This window comes from Argiope bruennichi, chromosome 8 (genome assembly GCF_947563725.1).
Source record: "Argiope bruennichi chromosome 8, qqArgBrue1.1, whole genome shotgun sequence".
NCBI classification, from domain to species: Eukaryota; Metazoa; Arthropoda; class Arachnida; order Araneae; family Araneidae; genus Argiope; species Argiope bruennichi.
In genome coordinates, this window is record NC_079158.1 from 32,510,050 (window position 1) to 32,529,488 (window position 19,439).

Genomic DNA, 19,439 nt, shown 5'->3' on the forward strand with positions numbered 1-19,439 from the left:
ACTAAAGTACCATGGGTGAGCAGGTGGGACTCTCCAAAGTGCACTTGAATCCATCTTTCTGATAGAGGAGATTTCAGAATAAGTTAGTGTTACATCACCATGAAATATGTCTTAGATAAGTTATCCGCTATCTCATTACCAATTTTGGTACCATCAAAATTTGGTAGAAAATGTATACATTTGGTGTAATATCCATATACCATATTTCATTCATCTATCTCAATGCATTATGTGTTCACAAAGAGACAGATATAATGCTAAAAATGTGTTTTTCAAGAATTCAGCGTCAACTGAAGCGTGGAGATTCAACAAAATTTCGAGTTCGAATATTTTTGATGGTTACAATACTTTATCTATTCTTCGAAAGGAGAAAGCAAAAATAAGGGTTTTATATTATAATGAATAAATACGATATTACAAAACAGATAAAAAAAAAGTAAGCTAGTCATATTTTATTGGAAAAAATGTTAAGCTGGTTCATATTCATAGTAGGTGATAAGGCTTTGTAGCCTATTCTGAAATATGGTAGAGCGGCAGAATGCACATAAATTTTAAAAATTCGAAATATACTGAAACTTTGTTTTTGTGTGCACATTTGACACAGATAGAGTCCACGTAATTTTCATCTATTTATTACTTTTACTAAATGAGCCAACAGCTTGAGAAATATATTGTTGCAATCGTAATAATGTTTTATTTTTGGTGTCTTGCAAAAACTTGGCATATTTTCCTCAGATTGATTTTTAAATCTTCCGATTCATGCCATACAATTGACCAAAAGTAACGCTATCTTTTGTATTTAAAGACCCTGGTAATTAGGGTACCAAAGTTAACATCACCACGATTCATCAAAGTGTTTGATGTTTGCAAAGTATAACTCATAAAGTCCTGGTGAAATAAAGAAAAGTAGCTTTTAGGGAGAAAATCGCAAAAATCTCTTTTCGAAGAAAATTCCTCCGATTTCATTCTACCCGGATGGGTGAGAGCACATCCTTCCTAATAATAATAATATTAATAATACTAATAATAAGCCCCCCGCCCCTCTTATGGCTTCCTCAATAGCTTCGATCTTGCTCTTTATGAGCTTGTAGTAAAAAATAATTTCCTTTTTTTTTTTTTTTATCTTTTTTCTAAGAAAATTTGAAAATTATATTTAAGCTTATATAATTCTGATCTGAGAGTGAAATATTCTCATTGAAGCAACGGAACATTATAATTTTACCAGGGTATTTTGAAAATGCTTACGATAAATACTCCACGAAAAATTTAATCCAAAATTATATAAATATATAATTAGAAAGAAAGTATTAGAGACAATATTTCTTTTCTTGGAAACTATGATTTTTCGAACGACCCTCCCGGTAGGAAAACTATCCAGACCGGTGACGAAGTTGTCCGTGTCAATCATCCTGGAGGAGGCGTGGCTATGCTTGAGGGTTCGTATAATAAGTAAAAGTGACGAAGTTGTCCTCTTTTCTGCGCATGCGTAAGGATTGAGGGTTCGTATATATCTTTATAAAAAGTAAAAATAGGTCACTTCTTAAGTAGATAATACTTATTTTAACAAAAAAAAAAAAAAAATACCTTAGAGCGAGATGAAGCCAACAGTAGTTAAGCCAAATGGATGAGTGATATTATTGTAAATTTAATGAGGACTTTTTTTTTCTTTTAAAAAAATAATTGGAAAGTCAGAATAAGTTGAAATTTTACACGCCGGGCAGAAGATTTCGATGATTTAATTCGAAATAGAAATTTTGATACTCAGTTTTTTCCAATTTAATTTATAATCATGTGATTAATTCAAACAATAAAATAACTCATAGTCAATTAATTTTAACTTTTTAATGAAACTAAAAATAAATTCCTTAAATTTATAATTTCTTTTAAAAAATTAATGAATAACACATGCAAAAAAAAAAAAAAGCATAGATCGTCAAAGAAACAATTGAATGTCGACTTTTAATCAAAAATATCTAATATTTTTAACATCTACTTTGATAAAGTTTTATCTATTAAATTATTTATAGACAAGAAACAAAGTTTTTAAAACTAAAAATTTCAGCGAACTCCATTAGTTTAGAACAATATCTTTCGATGACAATAAATTAATATTTTTGATTATACTAATAATTATATGTATTATTTCAATACTTGTTTTGTAACTGACTCTTTAAATAGAAACATCAAACATTTTCATTTATTAATTACTGATTGTTACAATATTTGTTTAAAATAACGCTGAAAATGAAGGTAAACATATGAAAATGTAATCTGCAACATATTTTAAAACTCTCCAAATAAATAAATACTTCAAAATATTCTATTTTTCCAATAATTTTTAAAAACCAAGTTTTTGCTTCCGAAATATAAAAAATGTATTTCGGAATTATCCCAAAATTAGGACATTTACATTTGTGACTTTTTTGAGGATGAGGATGGGGGGGGGGGTATTTAGTAAGGAAACATTACAATGTCTTTCAGATAATCGGGTAAAAAGTAATTTTAAAGTAAAGGTAAAAGTATGGAAAGTTTGTAATACAATCTGAGTATTGGACTTAAGAATACTAGTAAACTATATAGACAGGGCCCTGGCTAATAAAAAACATTCTTTTAAATTAAATCTTATTTTGAAATTAAATAAGCCAGCTGGAGTGATCTTCCCAAAACTTCATCGTTATGCTTTAATAAGGGTGTCATCTCTTTCCCTATTCCCACATAAAATTGCGGATCTTGGATAAAGGCTTGTATTTTTATTATAATATTCGCAAAGAACGGTTATGAAGTATAAATCTTTGGCGTAAATTTAGTGTTTTTACTGAATCTATCGAGTGATTTTCGACGGTTTTTTTAGAAGGATTACTCCATAGCATGCTGTTAATAGAAACCGAAAACTAAACTTGGGTTTGAGACGAATTTTTTCCAAAATCCATTGAAAACAAAATTTTATACAAAACTACAATTGTTGTCACAAATTCATAGAGTGCTTGTGAAAATTCTATTTTTAATATATGGAAAAACAGACGGTCAAATCCTTGACTGATTTGGTTTCGAATGAGATAGATATCTAAACATAAAATGTTAAATCTATGTACCAAATTTTATCCATCTAGCTCTATTCCTTTTATCATGTTAATTTATATTAGCGCAGCTGGACAGATAGACTATATCTGAATGGATTTCGATCAATATAATTCAATTCGATCAATGTAAATATCATGAACCAAATTTCATTTGTCGAGCTCAAAGCGCTATTGAGTTATCGCGTTCCAGGACAAACAAACAAACAGTGAAACTTTATACCAATTTTTTTTCTTTTGTACTTATTGAGGTTTAAAACGAAGACATTCGTCAAAATCTCAAGTCAAATGTTTTAAAGATTATAATACTTACTCTTTATTTCGTTAATGAGAAAAAAAATTTTAATTAAAAAATAAATAAATATTTTATTGTTGTTGTTTTAATGTTGGCTATTTGTTTATTGCTAGTGCTTAAAACCTGATTTCGTAGGATTTTGTTTATGTTTGTGATGTACAAAGAATTATATTTTAGGTACTTTAATAAAACCTTATTATCTAACTCTTAACGCTTTTTTACTTATTATGTTCACCTGTACTCAAGTAGCCCTACAGACTTCCTAAGAATGGATAGCGTTCAAAATTTTAATGAAATCTTCAAATTTAGCATAAAATTCATGCACCAAATTTCGTACATGTAGCTCAAATCATTTTTCAATTATAATGTTCTCAAAACATGTTTTCAAACTCGGGAAGATCTGAAACATACACAGTAATCAAAATCATGACTTTCAATTTACTTAAATTTTATTTTATTTATTTATGTATTCTTTCGAGAATTATAATTGTATGTACTATCTACATGTACAAAATTTGGTGCATGGTTTTTATACTAAATTTGTAGATTTCTATCAAATTTTGAACGAAATCCATGCACAGGAAGTCTGTACGGCTATTTGAGTACAGATGAACACGATAAGTACAAAACGTAGAGAGATAGATTATAAGATTTTATAGAAAGCACCTAAAATATAGTTCCAAGTCATATTTTAAATAATATCTAAATGCGATAACTGAAATCAAAATAAAAGAAATTTGGTAGGTAATTTTGTTACTAAAATTGCAATCCTGTTTTTCTGTTATATTTGGGATTCGGGGTACAATCGGTAGAAGAAACCGTTCCTAAAATACATACGCAGTTTGCATAGCTGTATTAAGAAGCACAATGGTCTCATTTACGGGGCTCTGAAGATAAAAATTTGAATACTCGTGATGTATACGACCTTTATTAAGGTCCATTTTTGTGGTAGGAGGAGGGACGATAACATAATTATTAGAGAGTATATGAAAAAGTTTCAGGGAGACTATTTCTGTTAACATTAAGTTTAGCTGCGTTTTTTATTTTTATTTTAAAGTTAAGATTGCAACTTAAAAAAATATTTTGATTAGTATGAATATTACAGTGAAAATCGACAAAATTCCTCGAATTACAATAAAATATCTCCATTTATATGATGCGGAAGTTTGAAGAAATCGTAATACTTGAAAACCACTGATAAGACTTTAAATTAATACTTTAAATTGCCTATATGCAAATATTTGTCTCTTCAGAAAAAAATTTCACTTTCCATTTGACAGGTTATGAAGAGAATATTTGCAAAGATGCGAATTTTAATTTTCTCATTTTTGGTTTTTAAAAATTTCAGTCGGTAAACTAGAAGACGTTGAAAAATTTTGTTTACTAAGCACTAAAGTAATAAAAAATACAGCTCTTCCGTCATTTTCCCACCAACTTTATAAAAATAGAGCTACGAAAATGAAAGAAGACGAGAGAGAATGTAAATAGTATGAATATTCTAAAGAATTGTCACAAGCAAGGCTTAGAAAATTTAAAGAATATACATACTTCTAATTCAAAAACTGAGTGCATGACAATTTATTAAACTTGATTAGTTATTATTTTGAAAATTTTCTCCTTATTAAAATAAATAGCAATGAATATGTACGAAAATAAATGTATTTAGTATAGTCACTAAGTGCCTGAAAATAAATAAAATGACTGAAGTAATAAAAAGTATTACTATAACATTAAAATCTTGAAAAATTAAAGAATTGACTGGAAATAAAATTGATTTTACTGAAAGGTGCAGGTGAACACGATAATTCAAAACACAAAAAGCTAGATAGATGAATTGTGATAGAAAGATTCAGCACATAAAATATAGATACGTATCATATTTAGAACTGAGTCCATCAGGAAATTAACTATCTGTCTTTACTTTAACATACATATAAATGCAATACGTTAAGTCGCAACAATTTAAATAAATTTGATAGATTATTTTATTACTAAAATTGTAATCCTTTCTTTTTTATGTTATAATTCGAATTCTGGTTTCAATCGTTAGAAGAAATTATCTCCAAAAATGCATATACGGTTTCTCATTACTTTCATATACGGGCCTCTGAGAATAAAAATCTGAGTTTTCGTGATGTTTATGACTTTTTATGTTATATTTGGTGTCGATGAAAATTATTCAAGAAAACAGGTTTATATAGTTCGAAAAAGTAATTAATAAAGATGATTAACTTAGTGTTAGTATCACGGAATTTTTCCATTACGGAAACAGATTTTTCAAAATTTTGGGCCCAATATGCCTTTATATATAAGCGAGTGTCAAATTCCATTCCGAAATTTTCAGTAGTTCTTGCGTTATAAATTAATTTTGTTTGCTTAAATTATGCAATAATTAAGTAATAGTTATTCAGTAACATTTAATATTACTATGTGTTCCCTGTTTTAAATTCTTATATAAAGATAATTTTGAAATTGAAATTATTTTTCTGAAATTCTTATTCTATTGTAGACTTTATAAATAGAAAATTTTATTTTGCATAAAAAAAGTATTTTTACACAACCCTGTAGTTTTATCCTTTCACAACTATCTTAGTCATCGCGGGCAGGGCTCATAGGGTGAAATATTTCTTTGGAATCAACATTCAAAAATTTTAACTTGTACATAATAAAAAACAATGAAATATGTAATTAGCTGAAATCAAATTATAGGTATCATCAAACCAACATTTATTTAATTAAAAGGATTCTTGATTCATGGATTCAATAATTTATTTGAAATATTTATACAAAATCTTGTTCCAATTGCATTGTAAAGTGATTAACTCTATCATAAATTCCACTCATTCTTTATAGCAAATATATCAAACTCATATTAAACAAGGTTTATATAGAAGACAAAAAAAAAAAAAAAAACTTTCTGGAAATGTTGGCCTATTTTAAAAATGTCACATAAAAGAAGAAAGACAAACTGATATCAATGCTTCCTTCTTTGCACGAGGAATCTCCAACTACCCTCATTCCTATTTCAGGAAATAAGTTGTGAATAGTATTAATTTCAAAATGATACAAGGTGAATATCAGTAATTCTCTATCTGACTGTGAACTTATTTCATGTCAAGTGAAAATAAGTGCTCATATCTATAATTACTTCAGAAGAAGGAAATAATTTTATATTTCAAGTTTCAAATCTGTCTGCGAAATATACATTCTATGTCTATGGAAAAAATTTTAAGAAATGAATAAAACTATGATTCCAAGGATTTTAAATCCTGAAACTTGTTCCATATACAACTCTCAGCCTTAAAATGTTTTTTCCCCCTGTATATTTCTGATACCATGCAGTTTCTACTGAACTTGATCTGTTAAAAGAGTTTAATTATGAATTTTAAAAATTACAGTAAAAATGTATTATTTACAATTTTATTATATAGTGTTATGGCCACTGGACCATTAACATATTTACTGTGGATCAGACTGTTGTTTTGAGGAATAAGATATGTGATAGCTTAAAAATGAATAATTTTTTTCACATTTTCTTCCCTCAAATTTCTAAAATCATTCAATAATATAATTATAAACTTGTATGATAAATGTATACTTGTATATTTCTAAAAATTCTCATCAAAAATGATATTCAAAGCAAATAAAATTATTGTAATGATTATCACTACCACTGCTTTTGCCATACACAAAAATTGTTATTACTAATAATGTTCTATATTATTTAATGGTGTTTCTCATCCTGAGTGTTGAAAGAAATTAAAAAGTAATGAACATATATATATATGTAGTCTCTTTCTTAGTGATTTTATTAAAATTTTATGTTATTAATATAAACATTTTTACAAGACAATTATTGATAGATGTGCTTATGAGAATATATTTTCTAAAATTAAGTCCCATTTCTGTTATTTGTTAGCATGTGTGCAGAAGTTTTCTCTTAATATTTCACCTTTCTTATTTCATGCCATACCATTTAGAATAGTACAGACATATAAACTTAGTTACATTATACAGAAATAAAAGAGGAGTAATGATTTTTTGCCAATCTTCCTTGCATACTTTAGCAAATTTAGCAAAACATATACTGATATAAATCTTTAAATAAAGTATTTTATAGATTTTAAATTTAAAAAAAAAGACACCTTTCATAATCATAAAGATACATTTCTTTCTTTTTTTTATTGGTTCTTTTATAATATATAACTAAGTATCATTTGATGTAAAGTAAACATTTTTTTTTCATTTAATATATTATATATTTACATACTATTAAAATTATTTTACTGTCAGATAAGGAGGAAGCACAAGATTTATCACTTTTGATCCCTTTCTTTAAAAAAAATAATATCTATTATAATAATAATAAAGATGAATGAATGTGTGTTAACTCTCTACAGCCCACATCATTTGACCTACAGTGTCAAATATGAGATATAATTGAAATTAAGTACAACCAATATCCTGACAAATCAGCCATGTTGGCAAAGACATCAAATAAATAATAAAGTTGACAATTTTAAATTCCAACATGATTTTTTTATTGGCTAATTTATTACTAAATTTAGATGAATAAAATCACACCTTTTGGCATTTATACTTTATTTACATGTACTTGATTTTACAATGATCAAATTCTTATTATACATTAATATTTAGAGTTCTAAAACATTATCATTTCAAATAATAAAATCTCAGTTTATATATCAGTAAATATTTATATTGCAATCATAAACATTAATAGGTCAAAGAAAACTCCAAAGGTATTGAGCCGACTATAACTATCAAATTAATAAAAGATATTTTAAGTTACAGAAATCCTTTTCTTGCATTTGTTCTTCTAAAAAATATGTTTCATATTTTATTTCATAGATACATGTTAAGAATTACATTTTCCTAGATTTAGTTTTTTTGTGAGAGTTAACCTATTAATTTCAGCTTTTGTTAACATGATAACAAAACATAGAAAGATCATTTTTTTTCATACAAGCATAATGCATTTTTGCATGTTATATGGCTTGTATGTGTGTGTGTATGTATGTACACAAACATATTATTGAAACACATGTTTATATTATTTAAGAACTGACAGAAGATTGAAAACAATTATTTTATGTTGTAGTAATATTCAAAGGTTATTGCCAAAAACAAAGACAACAACAAAAATATCTAGAAATAAGATTAAGAAAGTGAATAAGGCTTTTAAGTTAGCTGTTAATTAATAAGTTTATAAATAACAAAAAAAATGCAACAATTTTAATAAAAAATGATTACATTTTTAATTCCTATAAGAGGATTATTTCAGATGCAAATGCAAAACACTTTTAATTGAATTTTCATTTTCTATTACTCAAAAAAATTTACAGTACATTTCAGCTTACATTAAATAAAGCTTTGCATATTTAAAAGGTTCTTGAACATCCATGAAAATAAGTTCTCCATTCCAATTTCAATGCAGAATTGATTACTTCAGCTGAATCTAAAATATTAAAAAGAAACTTTCCTAAAAGTTAAAAGCTTAAGAGAAAGCTAGAAAATATCTAGGCAATCACTTAAACCTAACCATTGGGAATGTTATTCCTTTATTAGAAGACAAAATAAATAAAATGGGATTTTTAATAATATAAGCAACAACATGAATAGTTAACAATTTTTTAAACCCTTCAAAGCACACATTTCAATATCTAGAATTCACACCATAATCTTTTAATTTATATTACAGATTTAAATTTCATATACTTACTAGGAAGTCAGGTTCTCCATTCTTACCCCAATGCAACATTGATAATTCGCATTTGATTGTTACTGAAACTGAAATAAGCAAGGAATTTTCCTAAAAGTTATGAGCTTAAATAAAAGCCAGAAAATGTCTAGACAATCACCTAAACCCAACCATTGGGAATTTTATTAATTTAAAGTTAAAGTTAATGGTGTACAGTTCAATTCCCATTTTTTAAAAATTACTTAAAGAAATGTAGTGAGCATACAATGCTGAAAATGTGTATTCAAAACAAAACTAGCTTTTTAAAAATTTAAGCCTGCAGTTATATGTACAAACATTAATGCTCTAAAAGCAACTATATCAAAATTTTCAGTCAATGATAAATTGTTTAATTTTTGATACACATAGCAGCTAATATAAACACCACAATTAAAATCATCTATTTGTTTTACATGAGGTGGAAAAACAATCTGCCAGTGGCTATTTGAATTAAGCGAATTATTTAATACTGTACACCAACGGTTTATTAATGTTGAGGTATCCTTATCTGGCTTATAACAAAGTGGGTCAAAATATTCAAATATTTTATTTTTCAAATCAGCTATAATTAAAGTCCAATGGGAATTTAAATTTACAGGAATTATAAGAAAATCAAAATTTGCTATTTCTTGAATCCAAGGAAATTGAAGAATGTTTTTTTGATTAAAAATCAAAAGAGTGTAAAGATTCTACAGCTTTGAAATTTGTGAATCTTCTGGTTAATACAAAATTAAATGCATCAATACCTGAATCGTATAGCCAACCTTTTTTGAAATTTGACGATATTGATTTCAGATATTTTTCTTCTTTGATAGTAACAAATGGATCTAAAGATTTTAACATATAAAATGAAAGATCAATATTATTAATAGTTAATATTATAGCAGTAGGATTTGTGACATTAAACTTGTTAAATCTATGAAACACATCAATATTAACACATTCAGAATTTTTAACATTAAAGGATTTTAAATCTGTCTCTTGCTCAGAAAGATTATTAGGTTCATCAAGAAGTGCTTCATTTAATTTTTGCTTCTTATTGCAATTTTCACAGGTCGAGCAGTTCCTTTTTTTTCTATGAGAAGTTTTAAAAAACTTAATCTATGGATTAATTTTTTTATTAGGTGCAACATATAATTTAGGTGTAACAGAAGCCATATTATTTTTAAGATTCAAAACCCCACGCATACCAGCTACTAAATTATTGAAACAACTAACTACATTATTTAACATGATTTTTTTAATCTGTGGAATTTCTATTAATTCTAATATTTCCGAACATAACTTTTTGCACTCTGCCTCCTTCGATCTGCACTTCTCATTAGTAGATAACATGTTGGGATTTAATTTTTCACTCAAAATATCAGAATTAATTGTAATACTATTTTCTTCATCAAATTTATAAAAATCATCAGTTGTGTACATATTAGGTTTGGCAGACATTAAATGAATTTTATGTATGTGCTTGCACAAATTGCTGCAGTCTTCACAAGAGCAAAGATACAAATGACTGCACAATGCCGCACAATTAATATTTGTACATTTAAAGCTGCAATGATCCAATAAAATACAAGCATCTGCAATTTTTCTTACTACATATATCTTTCCTTTTACAGATTGAGATTTAACCTCCCAATGATTGTCATATTCAATGACATCTGTATTCTGAATCTTTACAGCCCTGTCATGTTTCTCTTTAACAGTTTTAGTGAACTTGGAATGAGTAGGAATATTATTAATAACATTACAAGAATATTTTAAAAATCGATCCTTTCCATTTCCAAAAGAGTTGAAACAAGATCATCTATTCGCCTATTATACTTACGCTCAAGATATATTGTTTTTAACTGATTGTGAAAAGATTCGCAATAATTGTTAGTATTAGTATTACCATGTTGAAATTGTCTAAAACAGGTTGCCCATAATTCTTTTCTCCCAGAATAATTTCTAACAAAATAATCAATAAAATTTTCACATTCATTTGAATTGCTGTCGATAAACATTAAAAGTTTATTTTCAAAATTTATTTCAGACACTTCCTTCATTATTTTTAATAACTCGTCTAACATTTTTTGATGGAGAAACTTATCACATACTTTTGAAGATAACTGCCTTTTCCAAGCACGAAAAACGTGCCATTGGCATAGTAGATGCTTTATATTTGGACCAAATACAGAATTAAATGCTTTAAAGGAATAACCATCATCATCAGTCATTACAGTATTTACATTCAGGTCAGGAATTCGACAATGTAAACTTGAAAATAAAGCAATTAAGGTATGGTAATTTAAATCATTAGTGATAAAATGTGCAACTGGATAACCTTGACCATACTCATCCTGAACATGCAGAGAAAGAAGATAAAAGTCATAAAAGTTTGTGCCACGAGTTGCATCAATACAAAGAATTTTATCTGAATGCTTAACTAACATATCTTTTTGTGCTTTAGTCTGTAAACCTAATGCAAAAGAACTTTCATAGTTTTGCAAATTATCTAAATGTGCAGGGCCCCAAATTGTTTTCGACTTCTGCAATTTAAAAATTAAAATAGGATTGTATGGCTCTTTCCTTAATTCCTTTACTATACAAGAAACAGACATAGCATCATTGGCTGGCTGAATTGAATTGCATAAGCGCCTTAAATAATTCTGTATAGTTTTACGAGATATGAAGGCTTCCTTTGTAGGAAAAAAATTTCTATTATCTCGACATCCAACTTTCATCAGTACTTAAAAATATATATTATTATAAATTGCATATAAACAATAATATTCATACATACCTTTCGAGATGCATTATTTGAAGAAATGCATTTCTTTAAAAACCTACAGAAATAATTGGCCAAGCGAAGATCACCACTTTTATTAGGATGTAAACCATCTTTTCCCAGGAAACCAGACCAGGATGGCTTGTTAGAACTGCAAAAGATAAAAGCATCTTCATTATGGCACAACTTTTCTAAAGCTTTATTTACAGCTTCAATCTTATGGTTTAAGATTTTTATATGTTCAACAGTTTTCCAGTAATCATTTTCAAAGTAATTAAAATCTCTAGGAATGATACTGGAGGAAATTCTTGCCTTTGGATTGACTCGTAAAATCTCATTGGCCAGTGACCTATACTTTTGAAGTATTATTTCTACACTATCAACTGATATGTTATTGGTGCCCACATGCACTAAAATCCAATCATAGTGTTTCTTTATTTTAGAAATTCTACTGGTTAACCTCTCAATGGTTGTTCCTCGGTAAAAAATAACATCCAAATCCTCAGATAAATGCGCTTCCAAGCGTTTAATCATCGAATCTCCAATCAAAAGAATATTCATTGTGACACAGTTATATATTCTAAACTGATTTCCTTATAACAAATGACTAATAGCAATAAATATCTGAATAATATGCACACAGATAAGCTAATCCAAGATCAAATAGAGCAAAGTCAATACAATACCGAGATATTTCCAAATTCTACTAGCTACCACATGAATGATACACTTTCTACTGTAAGACAATAAATAACTAGTCACTAAAAAACATTTCTATACAATGTACTCAAAAAAATTTATGAATGACAATAAATAAAATGACAAAAGCACTAGTAAAATTCCTCTCACTATTTAACCCTAATTAACACTATAATTAAACAGAAAAATATGACAAACAATCAATGAGATATAAATATTTAAGGCTATGCAATTAAATTTAGATACACTTATTACATGAAAAAACAAAATATCAAATAACACTAATCAAACTCCTCGTTTACTCTTAACCCTAATTAGCACTATCTTAAAAACAACAGTTTTAAGTAAACGAAAAAAATTATAACAAATTTTCTTAAAGAGATTAAATAAGAAAATAAATAAAAATAAGGCCTGTAAGAGTTTTCTTCAAAGTGAATCACTCGCTGACAATCGTTAATCTTTCTTTCCTCTTGAAACAAAGAACGAATACTAATGAATCGGCACACTCAGTAACAGAATGATTAACACGTTATGATAACGATAACAAACTCCGATTTCGTTTTATAACCTCGGTAGGACAACTCCGTCACTTTTGGCAGCGTGCCAATAGTTTTACTACCGGGAGTAAAAACCTGATTTTTCAAAAAAGTTGCTAATTTTCCCTTCATTTCAATTACATTAATTGTAATAACAATAATTCTATAGCCTTAAAAAAAATTGGTGTATATTTCTTTTATATTCTATAATTTTTTTTAAAATCAAATCTTACAGAGATTAGTTTTCTCGAATATCTAAATTTTGAACTTTGTTTTGAACTTAATTTTCAATTTGTTACTTAAAAAAATAATTCGACAGTTGAAGCAGTAAAAAGTTCTGGAAAACGAAACTAAAATTAAATTCTACTCTACATCGGAATAAAGTTACTGGAGAATCTATATACTACTTTTATTTTCTATGTTTTAGCTAACAACGTTGCTATGTTTACAAGCTCAACGCGCAGCTGTTCGAGCTGATCAACAAAAAAATGTACGATATTTGAAAGTAAAACCTGTTTGAATCAGTATTTTTCTTTTGCATATAAATTGATAATCATTTAAAAATCGTCATTTGCATTATTGCAAATAAAAAATTGCAGAAAAAATATATTTTATGTGTTTTAGATAGAAAATAATTTTAATAAGTAAAGTAGATATTCTGAATATTGCATTGCATTTTAGTAATCTATGGTTGCGCAACTGCCTTTTTTATAATTTTGATTTCTCGGATGAAAATTTGTATTTATTATGTTGAATTTTTACTATAATTTTCATTACATTTTATAAAAAACGTTATTATTAGTAGTATTATCCGAAAAAATAATTCTTAAATTGGAACGCTTTGATCGGAATGCACTATAGTACACACTAGTGATAATAATTAGATAACTGAAAAGTTGCTTTTATTGTTTTAATCAAAGACGGTGTCAAAAGGTGTTCATTCTTTTTTTTCTCAGTTGGATTTATATTTAAAAATGTTATGTCTACAAAATTCAGATTACTAAATGATGAGAAGCATTAACTTTTTTATAACTTAATTAAAAAAAGTTATTGATCCAATAGAAGAATGTTTAATGCATTAAATAAATATTTTTAAAATTTTCAAAAAAGTAATTATTTTAATTTCTTACATTGATTATATTTATCCTATGTTTCATAAATTGATTTAATAATTATATGCCTTTTTTTTCTTTAATAATATTTATTATATTTTTATGTGAAGTAATATTTTTTATTAGTATCTTTTTAGTATTATTAGTATTTATTATTAATCTTATTTTTATTAGTAAAGTTTTTATTAATATTTTAGCAAAAGAATTTAGAAATAATTGTATCTAATATATTTCATTTATTATGAGCAACTATTGGATGTACTATAATTCATCTTTTATTTCTGCAAATATATTTTCATCCTCTTTTAATAACTATTCTAAAGAATGAAAGTATCTAGTTAAAAATTCTTAACAAATGCCACTTTTTACTTCCTCAAAATTGTGCTTATTTATTAAAATTAGTATGTAGATTGAATTCCCATTAATTCATTTGAAAAAGATGAAGTAAATTTTTTTTAGACCTTAATGAGGTCATGAAAAGTTTTTGTACAGGCAAAGAGTCACCATTAGAAAATTAAAAAAAGCCCAATTAACCATAAATCTTCTTTTTTTATGATCCATGTTTAGTTGAAAAGGAAGAAGGAGGGGGGGGGAGAGGGATAGAGAGAAGACAAAGAAAAAGTTTTGTGAACCTATCAATATTATGCAAAAATATATTTTGCTAATCCAAAATTTCATATGGATTGTAAATTAGGAAGATATTCATGAATTATAAATTTTGATTTGTATTAATAGTTATAAATAATTATCCTGATAATTTTGATGAAATGACTTTTCAAAATGACTTTAAAAAATATATGCTATTGATGATAAATCCACAGTTCTCACAAAGAGTTCACTATCTTGCTATGGTACCACTAAAATTCATGTATGTCACCCCATTAAAGGCTTTGAATCATGTTGCTTAGAAATATATGGTTTATAGTAGAATTTTATGTCTGTATAGTAATGCTTTTTATAAGTAGAACAATTTTATTTAAATTTAGTAATTCAAATGCAATGTTTGAATTCTGAGACTTTTTTCTCTCAAAGCCTCTTTCTTTTTAAGCAAAAAAGAGAAAGAAAATGTTTTAATTACATTTTTGTCAGAGATATTTTCTGGTGATTTCAAAACTAAAAAATAAATAGGAAAAACTGAAGCATCAATTTTTGAAAGCTAAGGAAATTCAAGCAAATATTGAAATAGATTTTTTAAAATCAGTATCTTTTCTTTATTTTATTTATTTATATATTGGAGAGTTCAAAAGATAAAGTTGTACAAGTAATCTTATGAATTTAATAGTTTTCTTCTTGATGCCAATATATACGGTTTGGGAAGCCTATAACTGTGATGAAATGAGCCACTGACTGGTTGGAAAATAGTATATTCTCTTTATAAATTACAATGAGGAGGGCATTTTTATATTTATAAGATTCTTCTTTTCTTTTTTTTATCACATTCTTTACTAACATTCTGCCTACAATTTTGTCAGTATATAGCAAAATCATATAATTATTTTCTTAATTTTTTTTTCTTTGGAATTTTTATTAAAAAAATAATTAGAATGTTTTAAAATGTACTAAGTATATGTGGAACTAAAAAAGTGTGTTTAATGTAAGAATTGTAAATTTCATTCATTTTTTATTGTAAAAATTTGATTTATTCTATGACACATACAAAATCAAAAATCAATATAATTGATATATTTATTTATTTTCCAGACTGTAGTCGAGCGCACTGGTAAGCTCGACGTAGGAGAATTTGAACTCCAGCTCTTTGATTCACGCTACATGCTAAAGGGGGAAGCAGAAGAAAAGAAATGCAAAGGATGGCTGAAGCCCTCTTGCATTCCTATCACTATTATTCTAGTACTCATCGTCCTAGTAGTATTGTTACCTCTCATTGGCCAGGATGAATCCAAATCTGTAGAAGTCATCACTCTTGGAGATTATGATGCTCAGTTCAAGAACTGTTCCAGCCCTTGTAGGTATGTGAGAGTTAAGCTTTCCCAAAATAAGTTGTTATCGAAATAATAGATTGTATTTGAATGTCAATGCTAAGATGGTTTGCTGAAACTCTGCTACTTGGAACATCAGTGTACTATCAATATTGATTTAAAGAAGGTTCACTTCCCAATGAGACAACAAAATGGATACATGAAAATATTCTTGTTTTATTGGCTTCTGGATAGTAGGCACTTGAAGATTGCTACAAAAAAGATGACCTTTAAGAGGAATAGCGAATATTACCAGGGAGCCATTGGTTGGTTGAAATAAGATAATTCTCCTATATGAAACTTGATCTAATGAGGCAAGGCATTCATTAAAGATGATGATTGCTTACAATACATTTGTAAAATATTTTCTGTGTATTTCAACACTATTGTCATAACTGAAAAGCATGATGTGGTGTTATCAATAGTTTATAAATTGCAACTCTTCCATAAATGATCGAAGCATGAAACTTCCTTTGGACAGATTTTAATGAAATGAAATTTTGAAGATGAATATTTATCATAAACATTAAATAAGATAAAGATTGCTCGTGCTTTATGCAAGTCAACATTGTTTTATCCTTCCAAGTAAGCTTTTTGTTCTGTCCACTGTTGTATTTCTCAGATGCCGTATTACCACATTTTGTGCTTGCTATTATAATAGCTGATACAGTACTCTTTATACATCCCAAATAATTAACTGCATCCACCACCGAGCAACCAGCACACTACATTCCAACAGTCTTGCCATTTTAGAACTCTGACAGGTAAGTTATTATTGAGTTTTTCAGAGATGGTAGATGCATGCAAACACTTTTACTGATGCTGAGCGGTTGATATCTTACCTTTTATAACCACTAGGTGGCAGACTTGAGAGCAAACTGACATGCATATACTGGATATGGGCAATACCTTTCTCTCGATTGTTCATATTATTTTTTTATCAATCTGTATATAAATATATGTACATAGATAGGTGCATTTAGAATTCACACACACACATATATGTATATTACTCTTAAAAATTAAGTTTATTTCTTTGATTTAATTTTATTATTGATATGAGATGTTTCCGCTACATTTTGAGTCCTGTATAAATATTAAGTATGAAATTTAATTTTTACTTTACCCAGAAAACTATTGCTAATCTTGCAAATAGTAACATCAGAAGGCAAGAACATCATTGTTGAGCCCTGTATTTTATACTGCCATTAATTTTAAAAAAAATAATATTTTGTTTATTATATTAAATTCTACGAGTATAAAAAAAAACACATCACTTGCTTTGTAATGGTCTTAGTATGTAGTATTGCTTATAAGCTGAAAATAATTTAAAATTCCCTTGAGGATTTGTCTATAATTTGGGCCAATATTGTTTGTAAACAAAACTTTTAATTTAGTAACCTAAACAAAATTTTAAATTAAAAAAAGATCTATTATATGATAATTTGTTTTTTATTTTTATTCTTAATATTTCTGTCTTTTTTCAGCATAACATTAGTTGAGAGCATACCTGAAAACTTAACATTTGCTGAGGGAGAACCATCGCATACATCAGTATTTGAAAGTTGGTCGCAGTTGATATCTTTAGCTGAAAGGTCCATTGACATAGCAACATTTTATTCTACATTAAAGGGACAAGATATACAACCTGATGATCCGGATCCATCATCTTGGCAAGTAAGTTCATTGTAAAAAAATTACTCTTTGTTATTTCATTTTAAATAAGGCTTAAAATAGAGATAAAAAAATTGTTTTGTGACATTGAGATAAAAAAATATTTTTTTTTTCATCTAGAAATTAAAATTTGATGGTCATTCATTTGTCTTTCTGCCATGAGAAGTCATTGCAAATGCTGCAAGTCTTTCTCTCAAGTGTCTTAATTACTGTGACAGCTTTTATTGTTAGTTGCATTTTTGAAAATAAAATCATCTCCTTAAACTTAATGATTTTTATAAATTAGTAAAATTATTTAAGTTTTAATTAATTTAGTGTGATCTATGTAATAGCAGTCGAGGAAAACTTTTTCATTTGAAAATTTTTATGACAGTAAAGAATTTTACTTGAAAGCAATGATTTCAAAATATTTTTATTATACTTTGTAATATTTTTTGTTGTGATTACATATTTTATAACTTTAAAAGAAAACACTTTTGCTTTTATTCAGTTTTATTGTGTGAGCTTTTATTAATTTTAATGCTTTGTAAAAATATATTAATTACAAATTTGTTTTTCTTAATCAAATAAATGGAGATTTGATGAAAATATGCTTAACAATGTTTTAGAATTGACAAAAACCTTATTCTTATTACATAATTACAATATTATCATATTCATTTAATTATTTAGTCTAAACGTAAAAAATTAATTAATTTCTAATCTTATGAAATTAGTCTTTTTTTCTCAATTATTTAGAATTCAGTAAAAAAAAAAAAAAAAAAAAAATATGTTAAAAGAGCAACTGTTTTTCCAAAATAAAATATTATGTGGGTGTATTTTTTTAAAATTATTTTTTATCTTCTGTCTAAACAATATTAAAATATTTCTTTTATTAAATATGAAATTAGAAAATATGCATTATGATATTTGGAAGTTACTCATTATATGTTATGTTCTAATATGTTACAGGGTGACAAGATATTCAGTGACCTTATGAAAGCTGGCACAGAAAGAGGAATTAGAATCAGAATAATACAAAGTGAACCAACTGGTGCAATGCCTGATTATGATACTAAAGAACTGGAAGTGAAAGGTATGATGATGATAGTGAATGATGAAATTATATATTAATCCTTCATAAAAAAATAAAGGTTCCTTTTTGATTAACTTGATTATATTTGTGACAAAATATAACACATTAAATCTCAATTTTCTGTTAGCCTGGCTACTTTCAAGATTCATACAAATTTGTCAAATATAGATACTTTATTACCTGAAATCAGAGAAAAGTTTTGTGCCGTGTATATAATGTAATGCTATCTAATGACCTTTTGTGGATTTGTCATTAATTTTTGTTTTAACTGTTCTCTAAAAAGAAAAAAAAAATCTTGATATATTTATTTTTTTATTTTGTTTTATTGAAAAGTGTTAATTAAATAATTAATCATGTTTTAATTAATAAAATTAGGCTTTAAACACAATTAAAAAATTTATATATTTACTCAGATTGTTCAGATTTTTTTAAACAATAAGATGCTGAATCTTTTTTTAATGACTTTA

General features: G+C 26.9%; 1 protein-coding gene across 5 annotated transcripts in view; it reads left to right on the forward strand.

Moving 5' to 3' along the window:
• Nucleotides 1-19,439, forward strand: part of LOC129981142 (5'-3' exonuclease PLD3-like) — a 150,244-nt gene that overhangs the window by 114,858 nt on the left and 15,947 nt on the right. For 4 of the 5 annotated variants that reach the window (XM_056091840.1, XM_056091841.1, XM_056091844.1 and 1 more), the window contains exons 2-4: nt 15,949-16,214; nt 17,711-17,900; nt 18,849-18,972. In XM_056091840.1, coding sequence (XP_055947815.1) covers nt 15,949-16,214; nt 17,711-17,900; nt 18,849-18,972 — 580 coding nt within the window. Of the gene's footprint in view, nt 1-13,542; nt 13,626-15,948; nt 16,215-17,710; nt 17,901-18,848; nt 18,973-19,439 lie in introns of those variants that run through there. The other variant, XM_056091843.1, reaches the window with a different exon arrangement.